We start from the raw sequence: 14,824 nt of genomic DNA, 5'->3' as shown, positions 1-14,824 counted from the left end.
GCGTGACCCAGTCCTTGTTAATAAATGCACTGCCCTATCCTGAACCAGCTGAACTTTCCAGACATTACAATAGACCAGCCAAGAGGTTAACAGAGTATGTATAACTGTGGCCAAACTCTGTCTGGTCAGGTAAGGCTACTACTGTTAAGACAGAAGAAAACCTTGCCCCTGTTTACAGTCTCACTTCCAAAAGTTACTGAAGGGAAGGGTTCTGGCTTGAGAATAAACTCTGAAATCAGGAGGTCATTTTAGCTCATACCTAGCATGAAATCTTTAGGTCAGGTACTAAAGTTGAAGCTCAAATACTCTAATGAGAAGGAAGGACCCATTAGAAAAGAACCTGATGCTGGGAACGATTGAAGGCAAAAGAAGGGGACAACAGAGGTTGAGGTGGCTGGATGGGGTCACTAGGGAGGTGGGTGTAGCCTTGGCTGGAGGATGGAGGAGGAGGAGGAGGAAACCTGGAGAAATGTTGTCCATTGGGTTGTGAAAAGTCAGGCATGACTTTGCGACTGAACAAGAAGAATCAAATCTTTAAGGAGGCAGCATCAGTGTTTTAAGCATGTGAGTAGATTCAGTGTTTAAACTGAAGCAGAAACTTAAGAGTGCCATTCCAACAGATGTGCTTAGCTTCAACTGATACTGTGAAAGGCTGGTGCCAACACAGTTACACTGGCACTCTCTGAATCCTTTCAACCATAAGGATATGGTTGCTTTATCATATCTAATATATTAGGAACCAATCCAAATTGTTCTACACAAGAAATGAAATGCAATCCACAGAGAGGCCATTGTGAACATAATACCAATAGCTGTGTTTGCACATAACGGTAAACCAGAATTAATGGTTAACTGCATGAGCATGAATGAGCCCACACAGTTGCATGTTCCTCACTCCCTTCTCTTCTCATGCAACTGGGAGGAGGAGAAATAAACCAGGATGTTATTTTGCTTCAGCAGACTCCTGTTTTACCATTATGTGTAAACCAAAAATTGTGATTTAATATTAATTCTCTTCGCTTGATAAATATTTCATCTTCAAATTCTGGATTTGTTTTATCATTTGTTTAGCAAATTTGTTTAGCATTTCATCCTATACCCTTCTTTGCCAGCGGCATAGGACCCAGCTATAGGTACCTGGATAGGTCATTAGCACTGCTGATTTTCCACTGCAATGTACTTTCTTAACTTCTGCATGGAATTAAGTAGAGAGAGGAAATAAATTTAAAGCATTTGTGCTTTGTTGTAAGGCACAGAATCAAAACTTTTCCTTTAACTCTATGACTCTAAGAGCTTGTGCATTTGTACATGGGTATATCTTTATGCAAAGTCTATGTTTAAATAGAATCAGATTAATATGTTTGAAACAAGAAAATTTGGGTACGAAATTAAAAAATCAAGGAGAAGTTAGTAACATAGAGATATATTTGAACTTTATTAAAAGACTATTTTACCTGTGAGGTACGAGTCTTGGCAAGTGGAGACATGCAAGCTTCCTGGAATTTGTCTTCATTAATTCCAACTTCTTTAAGGTAACCATCTAACAACTTTTCAACCTACAAATAATAGTTTTTTAAAATAACAACAACAATCAAAATGTGCTCCACAATCCTCTATAGTAGCCTCTTCTATAGTAGGACTTGGCAATTTGGTACCAATAGGCCTTAGACACCATTTCTAGCAGCCAGCAAAGTTCCCTACACTTTTCTTTTAATTAAGCTTTTCTTACTGGCACCTGGAACTAGTTCAGAGCAAATTGAGGGTCTCTAGCTCCTGCCATCTTCATTTCTTACAAAACCTCTAGGCTATAGGGTGGGGCTCAGGCATACTTGAGAAATGAAGTATTCAGGAGACTGCAGGCTGACACTTTTCTTTGCAGTGCATCCAGACAAAAAAAGATGCAAGGGGAAGAAAAAGTGGCTCCTGTGACAACTGTGTGACAAACTGAGGGCCAGGGAGGATAAAGCAACAGCAGCATGGCAGCTGGGGCTCCAGAGAAGCCAGCAAATAAAATGGATGAGGAGAGTGGGAGGAAGCCATCAGGGACTGGGGAAACCAACTAGGAACAACCTAGGCAGCTTGGGAAAGTTGTGTGCTTGCATATTTGAACTGATAAAGAGGTATGAATTAGCTGGGATGGAGGGAACCCCAAAACACACGGTAAATACCAGAAACTGAAGTGCTTACCACCATAGCAGAAAACAGAAGGATCGCTTGAAAACTGGATTATGTTGTAGTACACATCTATCCCTGCCTATCTCTTCATAAGTGTAGCCCATTATGGGTACATCTTTGGGAAGCAAAAACTGTCAGTACAGCATGTATCTTAATGTGGAACCATTCTGAAATTTGCTTAATCTTATAAATAAATGAATGAGGCCATTGTTAAAATCTGGATACATAGCAGAAGCTTCTATTTGCATATGTATGCAGAAGTAAGTTCCACTAAAGGAGTTGAAACTCTTGTTACCAAGAAAAACAGTAAAATTAAGTTTTACAATAGCTTTCTTTTTAACAATAGCTTTATCAATACAGTTGTATAAAATTGGACTACTCCAGAAATTATCATTATAGCACTATTGTTGGGACTGACCAACAGGCAAGTAAAAAATAGCAGTTAGCCGCCAAATTCTATGATATTCAGTGATTTTAGCCCATGCTTGCCATCTCTAAGTGAATCTGAAGGTAATGTTGTTTCTAGGAAATATAATCTGGGATTCTATAATCTGCAAACAATTGTATTGATCTCTTTTTCAACTGAATTTTTAAATGGCAAACAAGCAACTTCAAACACTATCACAAAAGAAAAGAAGCTACTGCCCACAAAGAGAATAGTGGCAAATATAGATGAACAGAGTACCAGCACAATCAAATGGGGTGCTTTAGATGGGGAAGGGCACAGTCTAGTTGAAACTCTTGGGACAAAAAGGCAATGAGGCTGGAGCACCACCAGAATACATGTTATCCTGGTGAACCTAGTCTCTTCCCCTCTCTGTCCCCTGAAATATCTCAATATGGTTCTTTCCACACAGCCTACAAGGAATGGTAGGGAGAGGATCTGGGGGCAGATACCCAGCTTCGAGGTTACAGATGTTTTCTAGCCTTCAGTCTAGAAATTCAAACAATTTTATGACCTTCAAAACACTAAGACCCATAGAATCATTTTCTAACTACCTTAACAGTTTTTGAATCTGCTCACTAGCTGTTGTTATCTTCTCTGCTGTGATGCTGACCAGTTGTCAGCATGATATAAAACTGGTAAGATGCTGCTTCTCCCAGCCACAGCAGAGGTGGCCATTCCTTGTATGAAAAAGACCCTTGACTGACCCAAAAGTTCTAGTCCTGACAAATCATAGGTTAAATTTATAGTCTAAACAATTAAGGAGCAGGCAAGGAAAGAAAAGAGGCAGGAGCATTCCCTCTGATCATCGGATTATGGTCTGAATTTGAGATAAGATGGTTCATTGCCACTGAAGAAAATAATAAACATCCCATGAGGCCCAGCCCATTCTTGGGTAGACTCAACCCAACTGAATTAGGCAGAGGGGATATGGGGGGATTTATTTATTTATTTCATTTCTGTACCAGCCAATAGCCAAATCTCTCTGGATAATTTACAAAAGGAAGGAAGTATCTTTCTCCTGGACTCCATACACATTCTCCAGCCCCTTCAATATCACAGCCATCAAGGAAGGAGCCTTCCATGACTGTGGCACTGACTGGAGCAGAGCTAGGAGAAAGAAAATAGCAGCTGGAGTCAAGGCTTCTATAAACATGGCACTGAAGACAGGATCTTGTACCCTCTCAGATGGCTGCTCCATCTCCAGAGCTAATGACTGTGCCATCTGTTGAATCTGGTCTGCAAAGTGGGTTACGTCCTCAGACAGTAATACTGGGTCATATGCTCCTTCTTTCTGCACTGGGGCAACACAGAGGAACAGGGCGCAAAACACCTATACAGTCAGTCACTGTAACTGGCCTGTGGAAGAGACCAGACTGAGTGCCAGTCCTGTTCTGACAACAGAGATATGCAATGAACCTGTCTGTCAAGCATCAGTCCTACTCATCTCACTGTTTATGGGTCACCTTTGAGGTTACCAGGACAGCCATAAAAGAGGAGCTGAGGGAATGGGAAGGAACCCATTGGAGACATGCATACTAGAATGGTGAGGGAAGGGTTCCTGCTTAAATACCTCAGCTAGAGAAGTTCCCCAATGGGGTTCCACACAGGCACAAAACCATATGTATGATGTACAGAAATCATGATGAAAACTTATAGCCTAATTTAAGAAGTAAATAATAGAATGCTTCCAAGGAGGATAGATGAATAATAATTTTAATAAGTGAAAGCAAAAGAATTACTATAGAATTAATGAATGACCAGGAAGGAAGCAGAAAAAGGATATGGGACTCCTACTTTGGATTGAAATCACGTAAGTGCAACAATGTCAAGTTGTGGCTACAAAGCTTCAGCACAAAATAATATGATACATTTTCTTATTTCTTATAGCATGGGCAGCAAGCTACAGGGATCAATACTAAAGCACAATGCAAGTATTGCTTTTATAATACAAAACAAAGCAAAATTCAATTCTAGAGGCAGTAACAGTTCTTGCTCGATGAATACTAGTCACTCAACTTAAATTTGTCACAGGAATTTGTAAAATGCCACAACAGATAAAAAAGCATTTCAGCTTCAGTAGTACACCTTTCTTAAAGGAAAAGAAAATGAACATTTCTCACCAAAGCTTTATATTCCTGATGAATCTCAGTGTAAGACAGCTTGCTTTCTTCCTCATCATCAAAAACTGAAAAGACAGCAGGATTCATGTAACACAGAATAAGACAATTTGCAAAATATATCTAGAAAGAGCTTTAAATTATTTTCTAGCATATTAAAATCTATGCAAACCAGTTAATGCTATCAAATGTAAAATCAGATGGCCCACTAAAGTAAACTCAACTGCAAATAATTGTGTCTTCTATACTTATTTCATCCTCCATGCTCCTAAAGCACAGAAGTTTTAACTGGATATATTGGTTTTTTCTTCTCTTGCTGCCTAACACCTTTAGCTCTTTAGGTCACTTCTTCCCCTAGCTACTACCTACTCTCTCCAGCCCCTCAGCACTGAGACTCACAACCCTGGAACTGTTTCTGTGTCATACTAATCCACCCTGAGAATAACTTACAGTGAGCTGGTTGTTTGCAAAGCAAACCACAGTACACCTGACAGCCAACTGTGTGTACCATGCTTGTTCTCCTCTTCAGTCTTCCAGATGGCTCCAGCACATATCCCAGGTTATGCTGTGACAAAATTTGCTTTGTATCTTATCCCTAACCCTCTCCTCACCCTGACTGCTACCCTTTTCAGTGCCTCAAAAATGTACAGTTGGGGTTCTATTTTTTTTATCAGTTCCTTTTCTTGCCCCCACTTCCCTCTCTTTTGTAAATATGCAAGTGCACACATTCAACTTTCTGATATGAGTACTAACAAGACAAGCTTGCCTATCAGCTAATTTGCAAAGTTGCAAAGTGCCAGGAGAGAAATAATAGTAAGGGAAATGGGGATAACCAGTAGCATGTTAGTGGTGGGGGTAGGCGGGGAACAAAAAAGAGTAAAGTGCATCAAAAAGGCCAACAGTATTTCCCCCTTGGTGATGTGATGCTCTCAGTTTTAACTCTTGAACTGACACTTCTCCATGTCCTCCACATTTTTATTCTTCCCTGACTCTCCTGCTACACCTGAATTACTAGTTCTTCCATTTTGCAGCTCCTCTGAACAGCATTTGCTGTAGAAGTTACTATGATTCCCTGTTAGTTTCCTAAAATCCACAGAAGTGTAAGCAAATGTAATGTCAGAAAAGGAGATGTGTGCACCTGCTTTAACTGCTCTATTACTGCAGGTGCGCAACCCACCTTTACTTCTGAGCCAGAAGAAAATATGCATGCCCTGCCATTTAGTACCCAGGCCTAAAATCTATGTAAACATTTCCAACAGGTTTAAAAGGAGGAGGAATAAAAACAGAACAGGAAAAAAACAAACAAATGGGATGCTCATATCAGCAACACCGATACACACACACATTCACTCTGTCCAACACTGTTGCTTTCTCATGGTATTTTTTACTATACACATTGGTTTTAATTTATACATTGTGGACCATGTGCAGCTTGTTCCTGAAAGATATACTATTCCATGGGAGTTGGATAACACAGTAAGTTTCCATGGCTGGCTGCCTATGGTGGACTGTCATGTCAGGAGAATCCAGTTTCTGGGGAATATCACATTACAGGGCAACCTACTTCACGAATAAGCCGTGCAGAATGAGTTACAATTGTAGTTTGTCCCCTTTCATCTTTCCCTTTGATCCTCTGACAAGTATCCCAGGGAGCAACATGGCAGAACCCATCTTGTCTACGCTCCTTACTACTGTTGTGACCCTTTTTGTGGTTTCTATTGCTTGCCCTCACTTGTCCGCCCCCACCACTTTTCACAATCTCAGAAATGGCAGCCCAAGCAGCCCAAACACCATCATTTTTTTATCACCACCTATTTTTATATTATGTTTGCACCATTTTGGAAAAGTATACAAGTTTTTCCAGCAATTTTATTTATGAGTCAGTAGTTGTAGTTGCACAAGTCTGAAATCTGTCAAAACACCCTGTTTCATCCTGCCAAAAATCCTGTTTTACAAGAAAGCTATTACTTTTGACAGCTGTCACTAATAAATACTTTCGTTAATGAGCTGGAACACCTAGAGTCTAAGGAAAGAGTGGAAAAGGTGAAAGACACTGACAACTGTTAACGTCCTTACTTAAACCTTAGAAAATGTTGCTGCAAAGGGATGATCTTCTCACCAGCTCCTTTTACAAACAAGTAACTTCTCATAGCTTTACTTTCACTTGACAGCTAAGCATCTGACAGCCTGACTTTGTCAATGTGCATGGATGGTGACTGCTTTGAAAGGAAGTATTCACCAGGGCATTCATCAGGCACAAAAATTAATTCTGGACAGTGAGAGTTCTGCACTTGCATAACTCTGAACTCCAAACCAAAACTTTAATAAAAGCCCACACATTTGCACACATTTCTGGCTCATTAAATATGGGGTTGTGGTCCTCTGATAGCCCCTCCAATGTTCTTCTTGGGCAGTATGGAGGAACTGTCACTTCAGAGATTACGTAAAATGGGAGGGAATAATTATAGCAGGGAGAGTAAACCAATAAAGGTCAGTCCAATGTACCATCAAATACATGGAGCAGTGCCCACTGGTAGCGGCCTGGGTGCTCAGGAAAGCAGCTGGGTTGCTGCCTCCTTTGATCTGATGTGCTCAGTTTGGACAACTCACCAACCTATCATAGGTCCATCAACCTCTAGAACACACTATAGCTTGGTAGGGTAGCTTATTGCCCCAAAACATGCCACTTTGCTAGAAACAGTCAGGGTTTACACAACACAGCTGTGGCTAGTCACCCTTGCTGGGTTGCTGTGTCCTGCATACCCAGTTATATTTTTCTTTCATCCCAATACAATCATGATGCACAATTTGAGAAATCCCAGAACCTGAATGTTTAAAAAGCTAATGGATCATACAAAAGATTCTGCACAGGGACTCACACATACACAACAGCATTGCAGATTGTCACAAACTGCTGCTAGTTTTGCACACTTCAAAAGAACCAGAACATGTTCTAGGAAGAGCCCTGGGCAAGCATCATAGTGAAGCTTAAAAAATCTGATGTAAGATAGCTGTCACTGCAAACAATGTAAATCCATACCAACCCTAGAAGCGCAATGATGAAAATTTTGTTAAACAGCTCAGTCACTCTGAATAAGATAAACATTCACAAGACAAAGGACTAATACAGATTTAGTTTCTTCTTGCCTGTGGGAAGGACATTCTTCAAATGGAACAACTGAGAAATGTTTTTAAACAGTTCAAAATGTTTCCAGCTAACAAATATAAGTGATTCCTCCTGTTTCCTACCGAACTTCAGTGAGCCATCTGCTAAACAGTTGTTAGGTTACAGAGCTCCCATTTTTCCAGAGAAGGCTCTGCTACCAGCAATCGCCATCAAAACTTTAAAGATTTAAACTTTAAGACTTATTAATGATCAAATCACTTTGCTGGGATTGAATCCATTAATTTCTAAAGGGTGTGACAATGATATAGCATATTACTATGCCAGACATAACAATCAAAATGCATCTTATTGTTTGTGGATCAATGGTTCACAGCTGTCAACTAAGTCCTGATATAAAACTTATATGAATGTAGTTTCAGATTTTAATATCTGAGGATCTTTTTCTGGAGCTGGAGCTAGCAACCCATATTTTTCTTAAAACAGCTGATTATACATCTTTGAGATCATTTTACACTTTTCAATTTGCAATTTAAAAATTTTACCCTAATCCACTTCTTGCCCTGCTTAAAATAAATATTAATAGCTTCAGAACCCGGAAAGCAATGCAGTGCAGATGCAAAACATTCAAGTGCCTTCTCATTATTATTATTATTACTAATTTTATTTCTATACTACCCAATAACCAAAGCTAGGTGTACATTCCAAAGCACATACACATGACTATAGATCCAGGAAGTCATACAGACCTGGAAGCTTGCTTACAGATATCCTGTGCTGGATTGGTGCAAGCATATTTAAACTGTTTAGATAAAGGGAATAACCATACAAAAGGACAGCCTGGTAAAAGTATGGTGCACATGGCTATCATTGTCACATTGTGCAAACTCATCAAGCATGGATTGTGTAAAGGGTTAAACAATCCTTGCATAACCCATGCTCTGTTTTAGAGTTATGTAAGGGTTATTTAACCAGTGAGGTGGGCTTTCCAGAAAAAGTAGAAGTGGAAAATTTTCCAGTCCTCTAAATAATTTAGTACGTTTGTTCGATTCATGTTTACTCCCCAACATACATACTCCCCCAGTAAGCACACATACTATCCCACATTTAGTAGACAGAACTAAAACTGCAATCCACATCAATTTTATATGCAGTATAAATATATCATTTTTCCCAAATAACTACAAAATATTTGAACTTAAATATTTGTTAGGAGGTAAATAAGCAAACCATATAATGATTACAATCAAAACCAAAGATGTAGAAATTATTTTACTGAAATATATTTAAAATGATAATAGCAGATATGTCCTTACAATTTGTTAATATTTAACAAAAAGACTAAATCTGAAAGAAAACACTACTTTTAGCACGTATATCTAAAGGGAGCTGAAATGCCTTTTATCAACAACTTAATTTTCTTTTGGTAAATTAACTGTAACTCCTTTAGCTTCACTCGTTCTCTGCAATGCTTATTGGATCTATTTCAAGTTGAGAAAAATCTGATTCAGAACAACTAGTTGAGCCTTCTGTTTCAGTAAAGAATAGATATGAGTCTGTGGGCACAGGCCAGGTAATATAGGCAGGTAGGTGCTATTGTACTCATGTCCCACTTGTGAGATTCCATGGGCTACTTGTTGGCCCACCGGTTGGCCACTGTGTGAACAGAATATTAGACTAAATGGATCCTTGGCCTGATCCAGTATGGCTCTTCTTAAGTTCTACAGTGAAGCAAGTAGGAAGCACAATCTTCGCTTTGGTTTTCCTTCAGATTTTGATACCATCAACCATGGTATCTCTCAGGGCAACTCTTTGAGTGAAAAAAGACAGGTATTGCATTAAAGTGGTTCAAATCCTACTTGGAGGGCCTTTTCCCAGAGGTGGTGCTTGAGGAAAATTGTTCCACCTCATGGATTCTTCAGTATGGGGTCTGTTCTGTCCCCATGCTGTTTAGCATTTACAGGATATCACAGAAGTGAATACACCCCTCACATTTTGTAAATATTTTATATCTTTTCATGTGACAATCCTGAAGAAATGACACTTTGCTACAATGTAAAGTAATGAGTATACAGCTTGTTTAACAGTGTAAATTTGCTGTCCCCTCAAAATAACTCAACACACAGCCATTAATGTCTAAACTGCTGGCAACAAAAATGAGTACACCCCTAAGTGAAACTGTCCAAATTGGGCATCATTAGCCATTTTCCCTCCCCAGTGTCATGTGACTCATTAGTGTTACAAGGTCTCAGGTGTGAATGGGGAGCAGGTGTGTTAAATTTGGTGTTATCACTCTCACTATCTCATACTGGTCACTGGAAGTTCAACATGGCACCTCAAGGCAAAGAACTCTCTGAGGATCTGAAAAAAAGAATTGTTGCTCTATATAAAGATGGCCTAGGCTATAAGAAGATTGCCAAGACCCTGAAACTGAGCTGCAACACCGTGGCCAAGGCCATACAGCGGTTTAACAGAACAGGTTCCACTCAGAACAGGCCTCGCCATGGTCAACCAAAGAAGTTGAGTGCACGTGCTCAGCGTCATATCCAGAGGCTGGCTTTGGGAAATAGACGTATGAGTGCTGCCAGCACTGCTGCAGAGGTTGCAGGGGTGGAGGGTCAGCCTGTCAGTGCTCAGACCATGCGCCGCACACTGCATCAAATTGGTCTGCAGGGCTGTCATGCCAAAAGGAAGCCTCTTCTAAAGATGATGCACACGAAAGCCCGCAAACAGTTTGCTGAAGACAAGCAGATTAAGGACATGGATTAGTGGAACCATGTCCTGTGGTCTGATGAGACCAAGATAAACTTATTTGGTTCAGATGGTGTCAAGCGTGTGTGGCGACAACCAGGTGAGGAGTACAAAGGCAAGTGTGTCTTGCCTACAGTCAAGCATGGTGGTGGGAGTGTCATGGTCTGGGGCTGCATGAGTGCTGCCGGCACTGGGCAGCTACAGTTCATTGAGGGAACCATGAATGCTATCATGTACTATCACATATGAAGCCGAGCATGATCCCCTCCCTTCGGAGACTGGGCCACAGGGCAGTATTCCAACATGATTCACGACTCCAAACACAACTCCAAGACGACGACTGCCTTGCTAAAGAAGCTGAGGGTAAAGGTGATGGACTGGCCAAGCATGTCTCCAGACCTAAACCCTATTGCGCATCTGTGGGGCATCCTTAAATGGAAGGTGGAGGACGGCAAGGTCTCTTAACATTCAGCAGCTCCGTGATAAAGAATATAGTTTGTCATTAATAACAATAAATTAATGATTTTATTATTGCTGTTTTTATTATATATTTTGTTATTATTAAATTTTGTAACCTACCCAGACAGCCATTCTGGCTAATGGATGGAATGGAAATTTAATAAATAAATAATAAAGGAAGGTTACCAATAGAGGGCAAATGCACTATGAATAAGTCTGGTCCACATTCTCCTAGAGACCTAATCCACTGTGCACGGGGAGGGGCTCTTGTTTTTGTAGTTCCCTCAGAAACAACTGAGCTCTAAGATTTATTAGTGCTTGCCTTAGAAGAGTAAAATATTTCACATCCTTAATTTAGCCCATCTGTCTTGACTGACTGCAGTACAACAGCCCAAACAACTATGGGTTAAGTAGACATACATGATGTGGAAATTTTTCCACCTCACATCTCTGGGCTTAACCTTCATGTAACCATGTTTGCCTGGTTTACACAACAATGCTCAAGGGGGAGTTGTATTTACAACCTAGTGCCCACAAGTACTTTAGCTCATCAGTTCAAATAACCCACAAGAAACCAGTGTCATCCAAACCCAGTCAAACACCCCTTCAACCAGAGTGTGTTCATGCGCACAAGTGTGTGTTGATAAAGCACTATTTTCTATAACCCCACCTTTCTATAATTGATCTAATTAGAGAGCTTTGCCTATTGGGTGATACACAAATGTAATATATAAATAAAATTAAAATTGGATTTTAATCTTAATAAATTAAGATTGGAAACAACAGATAGCTTTATTTTTAACCAGACATATATGGCATACAAATTATCCCACTGAGCAAGATGCAAGAGTAAATCAGTTAAAAAGCTATGAAACTCTGTAAGATATATGGATAGAAAAGTTCAAAAGAAAATGCTGTAGATTTGAGAGATTATATGAACCAAGATACTCCATAATTCCGATGTCACTTAAAAAGCTTCCAAGCAACTTCCCTCAGTTCTATGAAACTATTTTAAGTAGTCTGATGGGTAGGTACAGTGGGTATTTCTTGGATTGTCAGAAAGAAACTGAGTCTCAAGCAGCAATAAAAACTATTCCTTGCTATTCATGTGTCAGACATTTTTCTCAATTCTGCCTAACAGTCTACTTACCAGTATAAAGAGAGGTATATAAACACATGCAGCAGGGAAAATCATTTCAAAGTACTGAGCTAAAGAAGAGGTCTTTCTGTTTTGAAACCCTAATCTACAAAATATTATGTAAAAATCAGGAAAACGGAGCAAAATATATAGGCTGCCTGAATGATTTATCCTTCTTGTATTTATCTTCATTTACATGTTGGTATAATGATGACAGGGCAGAGAGACTGTAATAGGAATTGGCCAATGTGATCATATTAAGCCAATGTTTTACTGTCTGCATTGGTTGTCGGTCCATGTCCAGTCCTGAATCCTGTAAGCCCTCTGATGTTCACATTCAAGGAAATGGGGCTCATTTACATGAAACTTAATGAGGTCAAACTAGGGTCTGACCATGATTTCAGATTTTGGTTTGTTCAATAAGTAGAAATTAAACAAATTACAGGTGAAATATCACAGGGAATTGTTTATTGCTGTAAGCAGATGTTCCTGATCTCCCTCTGTACACAAAAGAGGATAGAATGTGTAAAGCCAAGGTTCACCACAGCTGATTTATGTAGCAAGAAATAATAGTTTATTTCTGAATCAATACAGCTTATGTGGTAGGTCTTAAGCTACAAAATCATGCAAAGCAGATCCCAATCATTATTGTAGTCATTTACCAAATTCATCTGCCAAATTCGCTAGAGTCCCCAGAGCAAATCCCATGCTACATAGGTCAATGTTACCAAGTGACAGTGGAGTGGTCAAATATATTTTTTACACAGACCACTGCTCCAACTAGCCCTATGCCCTCCAGAGGCACTAGACTGTAACTGTCATCAGCCACATCCAGCATGGACCAGAGGTCAAGATGGTGAGAGCTGCAGTGCAAATATACAGAAGATGCCAATTTGGACAACGTTCTGCCTGCCGCAGCCAGCAATTCTCTAAGGTCTGAGGCAGGGTGAGGCCTTTCTTAGCTCTCCTGCCTCAGAGCTTTGTGAACAGAGAAGCAAAAGACTGAACCTGAGAGTTCCCACTTACAAAGCAGGGGCTTTCTCAATTCTCCATGCTGACATTCTTGCATTATAGTACAAAAACATCAGGACAATATAAATTACAAAAGAAAAAAGAAAAGATCCATGAATTGGGATGAACAGGAAGAAACAACTTCTGAAGATTTAAATTAGCATTTCTAAATTTCAGGTGGTGTTCTGAACATCAAGTTTAAAAGAACACACACGCGCGCAATCTAATTATGGTCAGACATCACTTCTTACTGCTGTCATGAACACTACTGAATAGGTAACTGTGATACTGGTACAGCCACATCCCACATAGCATTAACAACTGCAAGAGAAAAGTGGAGAATCACACTTCCCAGCTACAAGCTATTGCTATTCTGTGAATACACCTCTGAATATTCTGCAACAACTAAGCAGTTGCACAGAAGGGTTACATGTCTGCAAGATTTTTAAATAATACAAGATGGTGGACTGATGGGGACGATTTTAATCATAGCAATAATCACTGTAAAAGTTAGCACTTCACATTTTTGCTGAACCCGCTATGTCAAAGAGAATAAACGTTGGAGACAGTACTACATTTTCCATAACCAAAACAGAGCTCTGGATCTCCATCCACCGAAGAGCGACAGAACTCTATTTTTTTGTAGGATTTATCTACCACCCCCTATTCCACTACAGAGATTTCAGAGCAGTGAACAATAAGGAAACACGATCGCTGCACATTAAATAATCAAAAGGTATCGCTCGGTGTGCTTCAGCCCAGAGCCCACTTTGATGTTCCATTAATTTCCACGGGAAGCGCTCGTTTGGCGGCCCCAGCCCTCCGCATACGGACGCGGAGGGTCGCGCGCGCAGCATCCCGCTGCACATCGGTCCCTCCCTCCTCTAATCGGGGGCACGTCTGAGCGCTCCCCCCTGGCGGAGCCACGCCGGTTAATGAATTTCATTTGCGCAGCTCGCCCCTTTCCCTCACCTGCCCCTCGGGCCTCTGACTTGCATGTACCGACAAATACCATTTAAAGAGGAAGCAGAGAAGGGGGAGGGGGACGACGAGCGGGGTAAGGACAATGAGGGGAGCTACGTTGGCGCTAGGCGGCGGGGAGAGGGTCTTCGCCCGCCCCCCGCCCAGTTCCCCTCTCTCACCCTCGCACTTCTGCTCCACGAACTCCAGGATGGGGGTGGACCAGACGGGGCTACGCAGGAAGCCGGCAATGCTGTCTACCACCCACTCCACCTCCGCCTCCGCCTCCCCCTCGGCCGCCATCTCATCTCCCCTCCCTTTCTTCGCTGCCTCTGAAGCGGCGGCGGCGCGCTCCGCTCCGGCCAGAGGCAGAGGGGGCGAGGCACGAGCCAGCGGCCCGCCGAGCATGCGCGGAAGCGCGAGGCCGAGGAGGCGAGAAACTCGCGGCGTCGGTTGGCGGAGCGGGGGAATTCTGCTGCCGTTGCTGGGGCAACCGTCGTCACAGAACGCGGGGAGGGGGAAGCGAGAAACGGGCGCGCGAGAGGGACTGCGCCTTGAATGCGTGCACCGCACAAGCTGCACCAGAATGCGCGCGCTCGCTCGCTCGCTCTCACTTCCCCGTGCGGACGTGTGTGGGGGGA

The 14,824-nt window shown here is 41.4% G+C and overlaps 1 protein-coding gene across 1 annotated transcript in view; it reads right to left on the bottom strand.

Annotated features, from left to right (window-relative positions):
• CFAP36 (cilia and flagella associated protein 36) overlaps positions 1–14,517 on the bottom strand; it is a 38,026-nt gene extending 23,509 nt beyond the window's left edge. Inside the window, exons 1-3 of the mRNA XM_044429673.1 lie at positions 14,366–14,517; positions 4,744–4,808; positions 1,455–1,556 (exon numbers count right to left, since the gene is read on the bottom strand). Of these exons, the coding sequence (XP_044285608.1) occupies positions 1,455–1,556; positions 4,744–4,808; positions 14,366–14,486 (288 nt within the window). The 5' untranslated portion in view covers positions 14,487–14,517. The remainder of the gene's footprint in view (positions 1–1,454; positions 1,557–4,743; positions 4,809–14,365) is intronic.
• Positions 14,518–14,824: the final 307 nt, after the last annotated feature.

Source organism: Varanus komodoensis, unplaced genomic scaffold (genome assembly GCF_004798865.1).
Source record: "Varanus komodoensis strain SLA01 unplaced genomic scaffold, ASM479886v1 scaffold2, whole genome shotgun sequence".
Lineage (NCBI taxonomy): Eukaryota > Metazoa > Chordata > Lepidosauria > Squamata > Varanidae > Varanus > Varanus komodoensis.
The sequence above is the reverse complement of the archived record's forward strand: the minus strand, read 5'-3'. Positions and strand labels throughout refer to the sequence as shown.